This window comes from Amblyomma maculatum, chromosome 3, assembly GCF_055883805.1.
Source record: "Amblyomma maculatum isolate TAMU_Amacu chromosome 3, ASM5588380v1, whole genome shotgun sequence".
In the NCBI taxonomy this organism is placed as follows: Eukaryota; Metazoa; Arthropoda; class Arachnida; order Ixodida; family Ixodidae; genus Amblyomma; species Amblyomma maculatum.
This window is the reverse complement of record NC_139346.1, coordinates 55,247,422-55,262,116: the sequence shown is the minus strand read 5'-3', so window position 1 is coordinate 55,262,116 and position 14,695 is coordinate 55,247,422. Positions and strand designations below refer to the sequence as shown.

At 48.1% G+C, this 14,695-nt stretch overlaps 1 protein-coding gene across 1 annotated transcript; it reads left to right on the top strand.

Annotated features, from left to right (window-relative positions):
* The first annotated feature begins 13,158 nt into the window (after positions 1-13,158).
* Positions 13,159-14,193, top strand: LOC146194787 (uncharacterized). Its single transcript, XM_084597543.1, has 2 exons — positions 13,159-13,345; positions 13,790-14,193. Exons 1-2 carry the CDS (start codon positions 13,159-13,161, stop codon positions 14,188-14,190), a joined length of 588 nt encoding a protein of 195 aa, XP_084453669.1. The 3' UTR covers positions 14,191-14,193.
* The last annotated feature ends 502 nt before the right edge of the window (positions 14,194-14,695 follow it).

Genomic DNA, 14,695 nt, shown 5'->3' with positions numbered 1-14,695 from the left:
AAAACAACCGGGGCTGTAGGCTGGGCCATTGTCAGCGTCGATGTCTTCCGAAATCGAATGGGGTCAGGTAGCAGACCGTGCTCTGGCTGTAGGCCTTGAAGTCGGCGGCTGGCTCGGTGAACTGTAGGCTGGTCTTCCAGGGCGACAGGAACACGGCTTGGGTCTTCGCTTGAAAGATAAAAGGCAGCACCTCCACCAGATGTCACGTAGTGGTGACGAGGTTGGCGACACAAATGAAGGGGGTCGGTGATTGCACTACAGAAACTCTTTATTTGGGCTGACTTGCGCCCGCAAAATAACTAAGCAACTCGGCGGCGGCGATAGAAACAAACGTGCTCGTCGATCGTCGAACAATGAATGCTCGTCACACTCGGCAGCGCTAAATTTAAAGGCTGCACAGAACAATCTAGATAACGTCGCAAACAGCTACCAGCACGGGCTGGAACATTGTGGAAAGACACCCGAGTGGCCGGAACCTTCGAGACAGATCTCGGTGCGTCTTGCGCTACAACAAAAACTGATAAAGGTGTGACTCGCGACATCGAGCAGTAACAAACAAAGATTACGGAACTGATACGCGGTCCGGAATCAGAGTGATAAGCCTGTATGCCGGCGGCTGTTAAAAAACAACAAATACTGTTTTGAAGGTTTCGCGGCAATATTTTACCTCTAATCTTTTACCGCAATTGCTCTCCTTGCTTTTTTTTCAGTATTCTTCATCTCGACGTTATGCTGCGTGGTAGAACTCCAAGTGATAGCTGTAGCTGCAGGGGAGTTCCCTATACGTACGCATACTGAATAGACACAAATAACTGAACATATGCAATTTATTTTAACCTCATTACCAGTGCTGCCTCTTTTGGTTTCCGGGCAGAGAAAAACTTAACTAGTGTATTAATAAATTTGGAAAGGTTGGTGTTGCATTTATCAGCATGGTATAGGTTTTGGTGATTGTTGTAGCGGCAGAGTGAAAGATCCGGTTCAGTGGCGATCGCAAAATGTATTTATTTGCGCAGACACAGAACAATACGTGGGCAGCTGGTCTGATGACATCACACAAATGAACCAATCACATTGGACACGTATCTGTACACCACGTCACATCATTTTCCTCCTTTCTTTGAAGCTGCAGTCTTTGCACTGGCCTTAGTTGTCGTGTAGCCCTCCGCAATGCCGGTGGAGGAAAGACCCTTTTAGCTTGCTTGAGACACTTGTACAGACTGTAGCTTTTTGGCAGGCGGCGATTACACAGGCAGTGGAACTGCGTCTTGGTGCCCTTAAGACTTCGGGACGTGTGTTAACCATGCGATGAGGCCGGGCGATCTGTGATGCCTAGGCTGGACGGAACAGAGCCGTGCGCTTCAATCTTTAGCTTCCTGGACGACAAAGGCGTCGACGCCGACTTTTGCCGAAACAACGCCGGATTGGGCCCTCTGGAGTGTCAATCATTACCAACCGAGAGCCTTCGATGCCTTTGATTACACCTGGATACTACCTCCTCCCTTGGGCGAATTTGCGCACTCACACTGAATGCCCACTTTGGAACCTTTCAGGCTGTGTAGAACTCTGACATGTTGATGGTAGACATGCGTCTAACCTTCAGCGAACTTGGTAACCAAGCAGCATTTCAGAGGGGGACGTTCCGCACTGTAAAGGGGTACGTCTGTAGCCGAGTAACACCCGCGCTAGTTTTGTCTCGAGGTCGCTCAGAGCCAACAGCTTGGAAAGGCCGCTTTTTATGGTGCAATTACCGCGTTTCACAAACCATTGGACTGTAATACAGAGCGCTGCGTAGGTGCGTAATGTTGTTGTCAGTGATGAAATTGGAAAACTGTTGGCTTGAAAATTGAGACCCGTTATCTGACACGACTGTATACGGCATGCCAAAACCAGCAAATAATTCGCGGAGCCGCGCGATTTTACTTCAGTGGTCGACGACCGGACAGGGAGTGCTTCGATCCACTTTGTGTCCTAGTCGATGACTATTAACAACATGCGTCCCTCAATTTGCCCGGCATAATCAATGTGAAGCAGTGACCCCTTGGGTCCCGTTTTTGGCCAACTGATAGGAGCCTCGCGGGTGGCATTGGGTGCGCTTCTGCATATGGAATGCAGGAATGCGACAGATTTTCAATCTCACCGTCCAATTCTGGCCACCAGAACAGCTTTCAAGCCAACCTTTTGGCTTGATAGTTCTTTGATGGGAGTGATGCAGCATCGTCAGCATGGAGGCCCGAGGTTTGCGAGGCACGAGAATGTGATGACTCCAGTAGAGCAGACCGTCTGTTTTCGACAACTCCAGTCGCCTTCAAAAATAAAGCTGAAGAGTGCTGTGACACGGCAGAAGTCGTTGTGGTCAACCATTCACCACAAAGTTTCGAAAAATACCGAGGTGTTCATATGCGTTCGTTAGTCCCCGTAAGGTACGAGCGGGTATGTTAGAGATATCAACGCTCTTTATTGAGAGCAAGTGTTCTCTTAAAGCTCCCCTTTTTCAGACATCTCGGGTCGCCCCGGGGCAAAGGGTTGAGTGCATCGGCATTGCTATTTTGATTCACCCTTCAGTATTAAATGCTGTGGCAATACTGGCTTAGGAATAGCACCCATCTTTTAAAACATGCCGACGCCATTGGAGGCACCGGTCAATCTTCTCGTAGCAGTCCCACTAACGCTGATGGTCCGTTACCAGCACAAACTCGCTGCACAGGAGACAATCCCTAAACATGGTTGCTCCGAATACTAGTGCCGCACTTTCGAGCTGTGAATAGGTGATCCCGGCGGGTGTGCGTGAACGGAAAGCAATATGCTTTTCTAGATTCCCCACAGAATGAGAGATTACGGCTCCTACACCTGACGGGGACGCATCGCTTTCTAACCGCATTGATTTCTTGCTGTTGAACTCAGAAGAATCGACTTCGCCTGGTGGTAGGCGGCCTCATGCACAGTTTCCCAATGCAATTTCTGCTCTCTTTCATGCAGCTGATACAACGAAGCCAACACTGTAGGCGTGTTTGCGAGGAACCCATGGTAGTAGGAGACCAGGCGCAGAAACGAGCGTAATTCACTCACATTTGTCGGCCGTTTGCAGAGCGCAATAACTTACGAATCACGAATACCTTCTTCAGCAAACGGAAGAACCGGAAATGGACATGGAAAAGTCCTAACGGAGAGACTAAAAATGAAATCGACTTCATAATCTGTTCAACTCCCGCCATTGTGCAGGATGTAGAGGTAATCGGGAAAGTGCGATGCAGTGACCACAGGATGGCGAGGTCCCGAATTAGCCTAATTCTGAAGAAGGAACGCATCGGATTAGTAATTAAGAAACCCATCAACGAATTAGCGGTGAGGGGGAGGGCAGAAGAGTTCACGATCTCGCTACAGAATATGTATTCAGCTCTAACTGAGGATGGCGACATTACCCTAGAGGCAAGGAACAATAGTTTCAGAGATATCATTACTCAGTGCGCGGTAGAAGTAGGCGGTAGGATAGTTAGAGAGGATACCGGTAAGCTGTCTAAGGAGACGAAAGATTTGATCAAGAAACGCCACAGTATGAAAGCTTCCGATCAAACAGACCAGACCGAATTGGCCGATATATCAAAGCTAATCAATACGCGAGGTGGCCGATATAAGGAAAGTATACCATGGAGAAAATTGAGCATGCTGTGAAGAACGGGGGAAACCTTAAAGCGGTAAAGAGGAAATTGGCATAGGCAAAGTCCAGATGTATGCGATAAGGGACAAGGTGGGCAACGTCATCACTAATATGGACCAGATAGTCAAAGTAGCCGAGGAGCTCTATACAGATCTCTACAGTAGCCAAAGTGGTCAGGACCGTAATGAGATTGGCGGTACGGAAAAACAGTCAGACGTTCCACCAGTGACGAAGGACGAGATAAGAAATCACTAGAAACTATGAAAAGGGGCCAATCAGCTGGAGAGGATCAGATAATTACAGATTAGCTGAAGAACGGGGGGGATATCGTGCTAGCAAAACTGGCCACCCTGTATACGCAGTGCCTGGTGTCATGGACGGTACCGGAGCAATGGAAGAATGCAAACATTATCCTCATTCAAAAGAAAGGGGACTGTAAGAACCTTAAAAATTACAGACCAAACAGCTTACTGTCTGTTACGTATAAGGTATTTACTAAAGTAATCGTTAATAGAATCAGGACAAACTTAGACTGCAATCAAGCAAAGGATCAAGCAGGGTTTCGGAAACGGTGCCCCACAATAGATCATATCCATACCATCAATCAGGTGATAGCAAAATGCTCGGAATATAACTAGCCTTTACACATAGCATTCATAACTCAGCTGAAACCTCCGCGGTGATGCAGGCATTGCGAAATCAGGGGGTAGATGAGCCGTATGTGAAAGTGCTGGAAGATATATATAGTGGCTGCACAGCAACCATAGTTCTGCATAAAGAAAGTAACAAAATTCCCATAAAGAAAGGTTTTAGGCAAGGAGACACAATCTCCCCAGTACTTTTCACAGCTTGTTTAGAGGACGTATTCAGAGACTTGAAAGGGAGAAGTTAGGGATAAGGGTAGACGGAGAATACCTCAGTAATCTGCGATTTGCTGATGACATTGCCTTGCTAAGCAACTCGGGGGATGAACTGCAAATAATGATTGATGACCTAGACAGTAAAAGTAGAAAGGTAGGCTTGAAAATCAATATGCAGAAGACTAAGGTAATGTTCAACAGCCTCGGGAAGGAACAGCAGTTTACCTTAGGTAGTGAAATACTGGAAGTAGTAGGCGAATATGTCTACTTAGGACAGGTAGTAACCGCATATCAGGACCATGAAAAGGTAATAACAAGAAGAATAAAATTGAGATGGAGCGCATTTGGCAAGCACTCACGGATTATGACTAGCAGCTTACCGGTATCGCTCAAGAGGAAAGTATACACAAGTTGCATCTTGCCTGTACTCACCTATGTGGCTGAAACGTGGGGGCTAACCAAAAGAGTTCTACTTAAGTTGAGGACAACCCAGAGGGCTATGGAACGAAAAATGGTAGGGGTAACATTAAGAGATAGAAAGCGTGCAGAGTGGGTCGCAGAAATAACTCGTTACCAACATTCTGGTGGAAATTAAGAAGAAGATGTACTTACGGCGTCAAGGTTTATTTTTAGCGGCAGAAAAGTGTGCAGTGATCGCGTTTACGGGAAAATGTGTCAGCCGCTACCCGATTACCCTTCATGGAGTCGTAATACCATACGTCTCCAAGCACAGATTCTTGGGAGTAATAATCGACCACCGACTATCTTGGTCGAAACATATTGCTATGGTGAAGAAGAGGCTAATTAATTTTTGCCATGTACTTCGGTACATAGCTGGCATCAAATGGGGTCCAACTGAGCGCTCCTTAATACGGCTTTACGAGGCTCTGTTTGTTGGCTACATCCGGTACAGTCTCCCAGTACTCTCTAGTATGAGCATTTCCTGCTTGCGGACTTTAGAGAGCGTGCAAGCGCAGGCACTGAAAATATGCCTTGGACTGCCCAGATGCACCTCTAACAAAGGCACAATTGAAGAGGCACACGCTCGCCCAATGTCCATATACTTGTCCCACGAACCACTTCGTGTATATTTACGAGCACTTACAAGACACCGTTTTCACCCACTCAGCAAGATTCTGGATGAGAGGCCGGACTGCAGTTTTACAAGTGCACTCCGCTGCCATCAGTCGCAAGTACCGACAGGATATGCCCTCCCATACCGTCCCACCCAACCACCATGGACGATGTATAAACCTTTGGTGCACCTTCGTGTTCCCGGAATATTAAAGAAATCAATGGTACCAATTAGTGGACTCAAACAACTTACTCTGGCACACATCTGGTCAGAATATCCCAGTTATATTCACGTATACACCGATGGATCTGTGTCAGCACAGGCATCCGCTGCAGCTGTGGTCATACCAGCTCAGAAAACGACTCTGCATTTCCTTTTGGGACATACCTCTACATCAACCGCTGCCGAACTTGTAGCCATTCGAGAATCTATTCGCTATATATGTGGGGAACCACCTCAAAAATGGTGTATATTCACGGACTCGAAGACTGCATTACAAATTTTGGAAAACTTCTTACGCCACACTGCCTATCAGTCCCTGGCACTAAACATTATGGAGCTCATCACATCTGCTCAGCTGCAAGGCCACATGATAATGTTTCAATAGATTCCTGCCCACTGCGGCCTCCATGGGAATGAGCAGGCCGATGTTGAAGCGAAAAGCGCACACATCAATGGCCTCCAAACAGCTGTGCCTTTTTCAAGGGCGGATACGACGTGTCTTCTAAAGAGTTATATGAATATTGCTACAGCAACTTACTGGGCTCAACCAGACGCCCGACACATCCGTCTGAGAAGGCTCGATCGAACATTTAAATTTATTGTTCCGCGTGATATTCCGCGTCATCAGACATGCTTGATACATCGACTTCGTTTAAATGTGGCTTTCACGCGCAAGTACCTACATTTAATTGGACAGATGGACTCACCGGAATGTTCAACTTGTGGCATCCCAGAGACTGTGGACCATGTATTATTGGAGTGCCCAGAGTATGCGAACGAAAGAAATGTGCTAGCTGCTTCCTTGAAGCGTTTAGACAAGAGGCCTCTGTCGGAGGAACTGCTGCTGGGCGCTTGGCAGGACAAGGGGAAGGGCGTCCAGGCAGTGCGCGCTCTTTGCCGTTATTTGAGTGCCAGCGGACTTGATTCACGTTTGTAAAACAAGCTGCTGTGTCTGTATATATATTTCATATACCTTCTCCCACATCGTCACCCATCATGACCTTCTTTCTTCTCTCCTTCACCTTCCCCAGTGCAGAGTAGCAGGCCAGATTTGAATTATTCGGGCCAACCTCTCTGCCTTTTCCTTTCAATAAATCCATCTATCTATCTAAGAAGAAGAAATGGACAAGTGCAGGACATGTAGTGCGAAGAGAGGATAACCGATGGTCGCTGAGGGTAACAAACTGGATTCCAAGGGAAGGAAAGCGTAGCAGGTGGCGGCAGAAAGTTAGGTGGGCGGATGAGATTAAGAAGTTCGCAGGGGTCAAGTGGATGCCGCTAACACAGAACCGGGTTAAGTGGAGAAATATGGGAGAGGCCTTCGCCCTGCAGTGGGTATAATCAGGCTGATGATGATGATGTCAGCCGTGGTGAATCACGTATCGTGGTAAGTTTTTTCTCTAGCGGATTCGAATAATCCTTGTCGATGCAATGCACAAGTAGACGATTGGTTTTTAACGGAACTGGCAATGGTCTGTCTTCAGCATAAAACCATTTTCTTGTAACCTGCACAATGTCCCGGGGTATCGAGTCTTCACCTTCTTTCCGTCCGGCTACCAAAACATCGTCTAAGTACACTTGCAGGGCAGGAAGGCCTGCCAGGACGATCTCCATGCGCCGCTGAAAAAATGCAGGAGCCGAAGCAACTTCAAAAGGAAAACGGTTGTAGTAAAACGACCCTTTTGCTGGGTTAAGTACTGCCAGTTTCTTCGCTTCCTCATTCAACAGAGGTTAAGAGACAACGCTTGGATTAAATTCCTTCCACAAAGGCTAGAGCCTGAGCAGCCTCTAAAATTCAGAGAAGCAGGCACGGTCTTCCCCGCGAAGTGCGCTTATATATGCAGTTCTCCAAGAATGGGCAGCTTTCCCAGGTACAGCGGAGTTGTTGTTTGCACTTTAAAAAACGTGGCCATCGCAGGCAATACTTTAGATATACCTCTCTAGGGATGATGCAAAGCGGTGATCCTGTATACATTATTATGTTGAGGGAGAAGCCACCCCAATGAGTCACTTTCCGGAATGACGACGACAGACAAGGCTTTTCTTGTAGTGTGATGACGGTAGAAATATCACTTATCCCAATTTAAGACAGCGCGGTCGACGACGCAAGCGTCTCCATCATGCCGGCTGCGTCAGAGCTGAACGCGTGGTTATGAGCGTCACTTTGCTAAGAAACGGTCAATTTTTCCACAACGAAAGCATTGCTCTTGTGCGGACACTCATTTGCTTCGTGGTTGCGGTTTCTGCAGCGAGCGCACTAAAATTGAGCTCGCCTCCTATCTTTGCTCCGGCTGTTATTTTGCCGCGATTGACCACCGAGACTGCACACAGCTGTCTCATTATCAGACGCTGCTATGGCGATCAGTGGTTTAGCGGCGGCTTCTGTTGCCATGGTAATAGTTACGTCTTCGGCTAGTGTAAGAGTGGCTTTTGCGAGCAGAGTCTGTTGGAAGGAGTGATCTTGAATCCCACAACCAATATGGTCGCGTAGCATAATGTCAAGGCTGGTGCCGAAATTTCTCATTTAGTAAGCTTCTGGAGCTGAATGACATAATCTCGAACAGGTTCGCTGGCTGCCTGCTTTCTAGAAAAGAACTTGTATCTTGTGGCAGTTTCGTTACACTTTGGCGCGTAATGGTCGTTAAGAAACGCCAATGCTTCCTGGTAGCTTAACTCATTTAATTTTCGCGGAGTGCAGCATCGGAGAAGAACGCCAGTAATCTTCGTTGATAATGGAGACAGACACTAAGAGTACTCCTTTTTATCTTCTGCCTTAACATCGTTTGCTACAAACAATGTTTCCAGTGAGTGAAAAAAATGTCCCACTTGGTTTTCTTCAGAACTTGAGAAGCCGATGTCCGCAGCCATGGCCATGACCGTTGACGCGCCGTCGCCACATGAGCGCCCAATCCCGCAGTGCCGTACCCCTCGTCGCCAATGTTGTAGCTGCAGAGAGAGCGAATTCCTAAAATTTTCCCACTAGACGTTTCTTTGGGCTTAGTATGAAATGCAGACTTGTTTGGCAGTGGGGAGAAATTGTAAGTTATTGATTGCCACTTATAGTTCGTTCACAAATGAGGAACGTGAGTTTTAGTGTTTTGCATAGAGGCGAGTGGTTCGTGACATTTTAGTGAAGCAGTAACATTAAAGCGAGGAAATGAATTATTCAAGCAGAAGTATGTGCACGACATTCGGAAACCATATAATAAAAAGACAGTCGTGATAATATAGGTTGCCAAAAGCGGGCCGGTATGTGGTAGATGTTCATGATACCCTTTATAACGTATAATTCTTTGTCGAATTTGTCGAATTGCAATACGTTTTTTTTTTAATTGGTTGTAGTTTCCCAGACATTATTACAATATTAGATATGTAAGACAAATGAGATATGGTATATTTAGAGCTTGACCCGTGTTGGAAAGAATGCACGGCAACGCGAGACGACCCCATCTACTTCCGGGATTTTGTTTTACATATATGAACAGCATGCAAGTCCCAGCTTAACGGGCTGCTAATTGTGACTCAAGTATTCTATGTGATTCTACGATATCAATCTTCTTTCTATCTTCTGTGCTTCACAGGTTACGACATGATTCGATGGAAAACTTTATTTTTCGCTCTGAAAGTCATTATTTTTCTTTTCAACGAATTCATTTTAAGTCCGCTTCATTGGTAAGAAGAAGATAATTTAATAAGAAAATCTTCACATTGCCTAATTGTCATGTCTGCATCCGAACCAGTAATAAGTACAGAACAGTAATCGGTGTATATGACAAATTTTATTGTCGTACTGATGAGGAAAAACTCATTAATAAAAACAATAAAAAAGAGATCCTAAGATGCTTCCTTGCGGTCCATCCTTATTAAATGGCAGACAACTCGATTGGTGTTGCCTCATACATATCATTTGTATTTTGTTCATTATGTACAATTTCATGAGTTCAAGAGGTGTTCCACGAATTCCATACAGGGAGCTTTGACTTTTGAGGATGTTGTGGCTTAGACAATCAACAGCTTTTGTGAAGTCAACACATAGGCCAAGTGTAATGTATTTTCTTTTCAATATTATTCAAAACAATTCAGTTCAGTCGTTCAGTCGTGGCAGACTCTTCGTGACCCCATGAACCATATCACGCCACGCTTTCCGGTCTCTCACTATCTTCCTAACAAAGCTCGTGAAATGACGCCCGTTTGAAAAACGACTACCTTCCTCCGGAAGTTACCGCCTTGTTTGGCATGTTAAATCCCTATATGTTGTGACCCATGAACACGTGCTTATCTACCGAGATACCGGCTAAGCCACTGTTAACGACTGTAGCTGCGGTGACGTGGCTAGCCAACGGCTATAAATGCTACTAACCTTTAATAAAGCTTGTTCGTTCTTCGCCAACCACTTCTTAATTCACTTCAGTGGCGACGAGGCTGCCCACAGCCGGGCACTGTCTGCTCGATGGCGGCCAACGCCGGACCGCCGGGTTTCGACGAAACGGAAGACAGTTGGGAAGTTATCAGGTGCGTCTGGAATCTTATTTTGGAGCTTACGGAATCGATGACTCGAAGAAACGACGGGCTCTTCTAACGGCAGCTTTAAGTACAGCAACAGTCGGCATAATAACGGGACGTTGCGCGCCGGTCAAGATTCAAGAGCTAGCCTACGAGCAGCTGGTTCTGCTCCTGAGCATTTCGCGCCGCAAGGCAATGAAATTGCGGAGTCGTACAAGTTCTTCACAAGACGCCAGCGTCCGGACGAAACAATGAAGGACTTTATTGCCGAAATTCGGAAGCAAGCCTGTAGGTGCAACTTTGGCGATGCAAGGGACAGGATGCTACGAGACAGACTTGTTTGCGGTCTGCGTGACACCGGCGTTCAGCGGAAACCCTTGTCAAAAGCTTCGCTAACACTGAAAGAAGCCGAGGATTAGCGTTAGCGGCAGAGATGGCAGCCCTTAACGTGGACCACATGGATAAGACAAAGGATCATGGCAATATTAATGCCGTGAGGAGCAAGCAGCAGGGCCAACCGTATTGCCACAAAACTCGTACGCACACGGCATCTAAACCAAGCCCAGGTGACGCTTGCCCGTGTTGCGGTAGCACTGAGCACAAGGCAGGGAAGTGCAAGTTTCGCCGGGCGGAGTGTTTTCGCTGCCGACGGAAAGGGCACCTAGCTAAAATGTGCGCGTTGAAACAAAACAGGAGTGGCACTTTCTGAAGAGCATTCCTCGTCAAGTGACTGCAACGAGCTTTGTCTACTTAGTTTGTACACTGCGTCTGTTAACTTGACCGCGCCCATTATTCGCACATTTCGTTGGAGCGGGATTCCCATCAAGATGCAAGTAGACACAGGCTCGCCGGTCTTCATCATTACGTGGAAAACCTACTGCAAGCATCGGCATGCCTGGCCTGCGCTACTCAAGACGTCTTTGCAGTTGTCCTGCTTCCTGGGCAAGCTGCCCGTGAAGGGCCAGCTCAAGCTTCCTGTATCGTACGCGGGAAAAACCTTGGAAGCGACGCTGACCGTGCTGCAGTGCGCTGGCCCGGACTTGTGCGGACGTGACATCATCGGCGCATTTGAGCATAGCGGAAGACCCGTCCTCAGCATTGCCAGCGATGCAACCTCTGGTGAGCAAGATTTGTCGCACCAGCCTTCCGTTAGCGCACTGTTAGAAGAGTTCAGTGATTTGTTTACGCCAGGTCTAGGGCGCATTAACGGTCCCGCAGTTCATCTGCGGTTGCATGAAAATGCGAAACCGCGTTTCTGCAAAGCTCGTTCTGTGCCATATGCAATGCGGGAGCAAGTGGCTAATGAAATAGACCGGCTTGTTAAAGATGTCATTCTCTCGCCTATCGACAGTGCGGATTGGGCCACGCCTCTGGTTCCCGTGATCAAGAAGAATGGTTCCATTAGGTTGTGTGGTGATTTTAAGGTGACCGCAAACTCTGCATGCGTTACGGAGCAGTACCCATTGCCGAAAATACGGGATATTTTCGCCAACCTAAACGGCGGGGAAGTCTTCAGCACTATCGACTTGAAAGATGCTTACAATCAGTGGCCGCTTGATGAGGAAACCAGGAAGCTTTTGGTCGTAAACACCCCGAAAGGCCTGTTTTGCTTCAATCGACTTCCGTTCGGTGTAGCCTCTGCTCCTGCAATTTTTCAGAGACGTATGGAAGGCATCCTGCAAGGCATTCCGGGCGTTCAAGTTTACCTGGACGACGTAGTAGTCGCGGAAAAACACGTGAACTCTGAAACACTGCGTGAAGTTTCCAGGCGTTTCCGGCAGCATGGTGTGAAGTTGCATCCCCAGAAATGCAAGTTTCGGCAAGCAGAAGTTGAATTTCTGGGGCATCGTATAAGCGCGGACGGGTTGTTACCTAAGGCAGATAACACTGCCGCTATAGCAAAGATGCCGAAGCCAACGTGCGTTGCGGAACTGCGGGCTTTCTTGGGGTTTGTAACCTATTACCACGCATTTCTGGGAAATTTGGCTATGGTTCTGGAGCCGCTGCATGAACTACTAAGAAAGAACGCACGCTGGAAGTGGGGGGCGAGACAAGATAACGCTTTCCAGACAACGAAGCGGCTGCTAGAGGAAGCAAAGTTCTTGGCACACTACGATCCAAGTAAGCCCCTTTTCTTGGAAACCGATGCATCATCGTGTGGCGTTGGCGCCGTACTATAGCACAGAGTAAATGGGCAAGATCTACCAATCGGGTTCCGATCGCGAACTCTTTCAGCTGCTGAGCGCAATTACGCGCAGATTGAAAGAGAGGCATTGGCGGTAGTATTTGGTGTTACAAAGTTCCGGGAATATCTGCTCGAGAATCAGTTCACGCTCGTCACTGACCACAGACCTCTCGTGAGCCTTTTCAGCCCCGACAAGCCCGTTCCAGCCATGGCCGCTGCACGAATTCAGCGTTGGTCTCTCCTGCTGAACGCCTACTACAAAATTCAGTACAAACCAGGGAAGGTACCGATTCCTGCCGACACCCTTAGCCGTTTGTCTGTGCGGGAGAAGCAAAACGCTAAGATTGCAGAAGATGATACGCGTGAGTACGTTCTTCTAACAGATCACCTAAATTCTGGTCTGCTCTCAGCGAGTGATTTGGCCAAGATGACGGGCAGTGATAGCGACCTCGAGCAAATCCGCCAATACATTCACAATGGCTGGCCACGATACTGGCAGCCCAGTCAGGAGCGATTACGCGCATATATGCACAGGAAGGACGAACTGACTTGCAGCCATGGAATTGTATACTGGGGTCATCGTGCGGTAATTCCGACGGCTGCAAGGCTACCAATGCTGCGTATGCTGCATGACGCGCATCAAGGTATAACGGGCATGAATAACTTGGCTCGGTCTGTATTCTGGTATCCAGGACTCGATCGGGACATTGAGAAGCTTGTCATAGCGTGTCCAACATGCATAGAATGCGGCAGCATGCCCGCGGCCCAACAACCCGTTCCTTGGCCGAAAACGGAAGAGCCCTGGTCTAGAATCCATGTCGATTTTGCGGGGCCCTTGGAAGGTCACACGTTGATGGTTGTGGTCGATTCTCATACGAAATGGATCGAGGTTACTGCTATGAAGACTGCCACTTCAATGAAAACAATTGAAGCGCTGCAGACAATGTTCAGCCGATTCGGCTTGCCAAGGACTCTCGTGACTGATAACGGGCCGCAGTTTAGTAGCGAGGAGTTCAGGGCATATATGATGCGCAATGGCACCATTCATTTGCGGACAGCTCCTTACAAGCCGCAGTCTAACGGCCTGACGGAAAGGGCGGTACGTACTGTGAAGCAAGGACTAAGCAAGAACACGCACGGTAGTCTGCAAGCACGCCTGGACCACATTCTGTCTCATTATCGGCGTACCCCCCATCTAAACGGGAAAACCCCGGCCTCCATGCTTCTCGGTTACGAGCCGCGCTGTTTACTGCACAATATCGTGTCACGACCTTTTCCCTCTGCAGGTGCTTGCAACAACGGCAAACCGCTGCGCAAGGAAATCTGGTTCAAGAACTACGGAGCAGGGGACAAGTGGAAACCAGGTGTGATAGAGTCCACCGAGGGCTCGCGCATGACAACCGTAAAGACCGCAGATGGGGAGCAACATCGCCGCCACCTGGACCAGCTAAAGACCAGGAGAACCAGTGTGGTAGGAGCGGAGGTTAAACCCGATGCCTCCACGGAGGCATCAATGGCTGAAGACAGCCCAGGCGTATCGAGAGAGCCGCAGTCTCAAGTCCACGGCAGCAGCGAGAGCCAGTGTCAAGCGGGCGCTGACATGCAAACGCCGTCAGGCTCACAAGCTGAGGACAGTACAAACGAGGCACCGGTGACTAGCGGCGCTGGAGTGGCACTGCGTAGGTAAAAAAGGAACACCCGACGCCCCGACCGCTTCACTCCTTAAGAGGGGAGAATTGTTGTGACGCATGAACACGTGCTTATCTACCGAGATACCGGCTAAGCCACTGTTAACGACAGTAGCGGCGGTGACGTGGCTAGCCAACGGCTATAAATACTACTAACCTTTAATAAAGCTTGTTCGTTCTTCGCCAACCACTTCTCAATTCACTTCACTATATAGGCCACTGGAAACGCATTTGCCGAATCTTCAAATCAGAATTCTGGAGACAGGTGAAACTTTTGCATGACTAGCTGGTGTTATGCTGCACACGAAGAGACAACGGACTTACAGATTTTGAACATCGACGGGAAAACCGCCGACTGGCAGCCCAAGTTACAGTGGAACCAAGTGCGTCCCCAGTTCAGTTCAGTCGTTCAGTCGGGTCCGACTCTTCGTGACCCTATGGACCATATCACGTCACGCTTTCCCGTCCTTCACTTCTTCCTAACATCATATAACTTCATCTGCA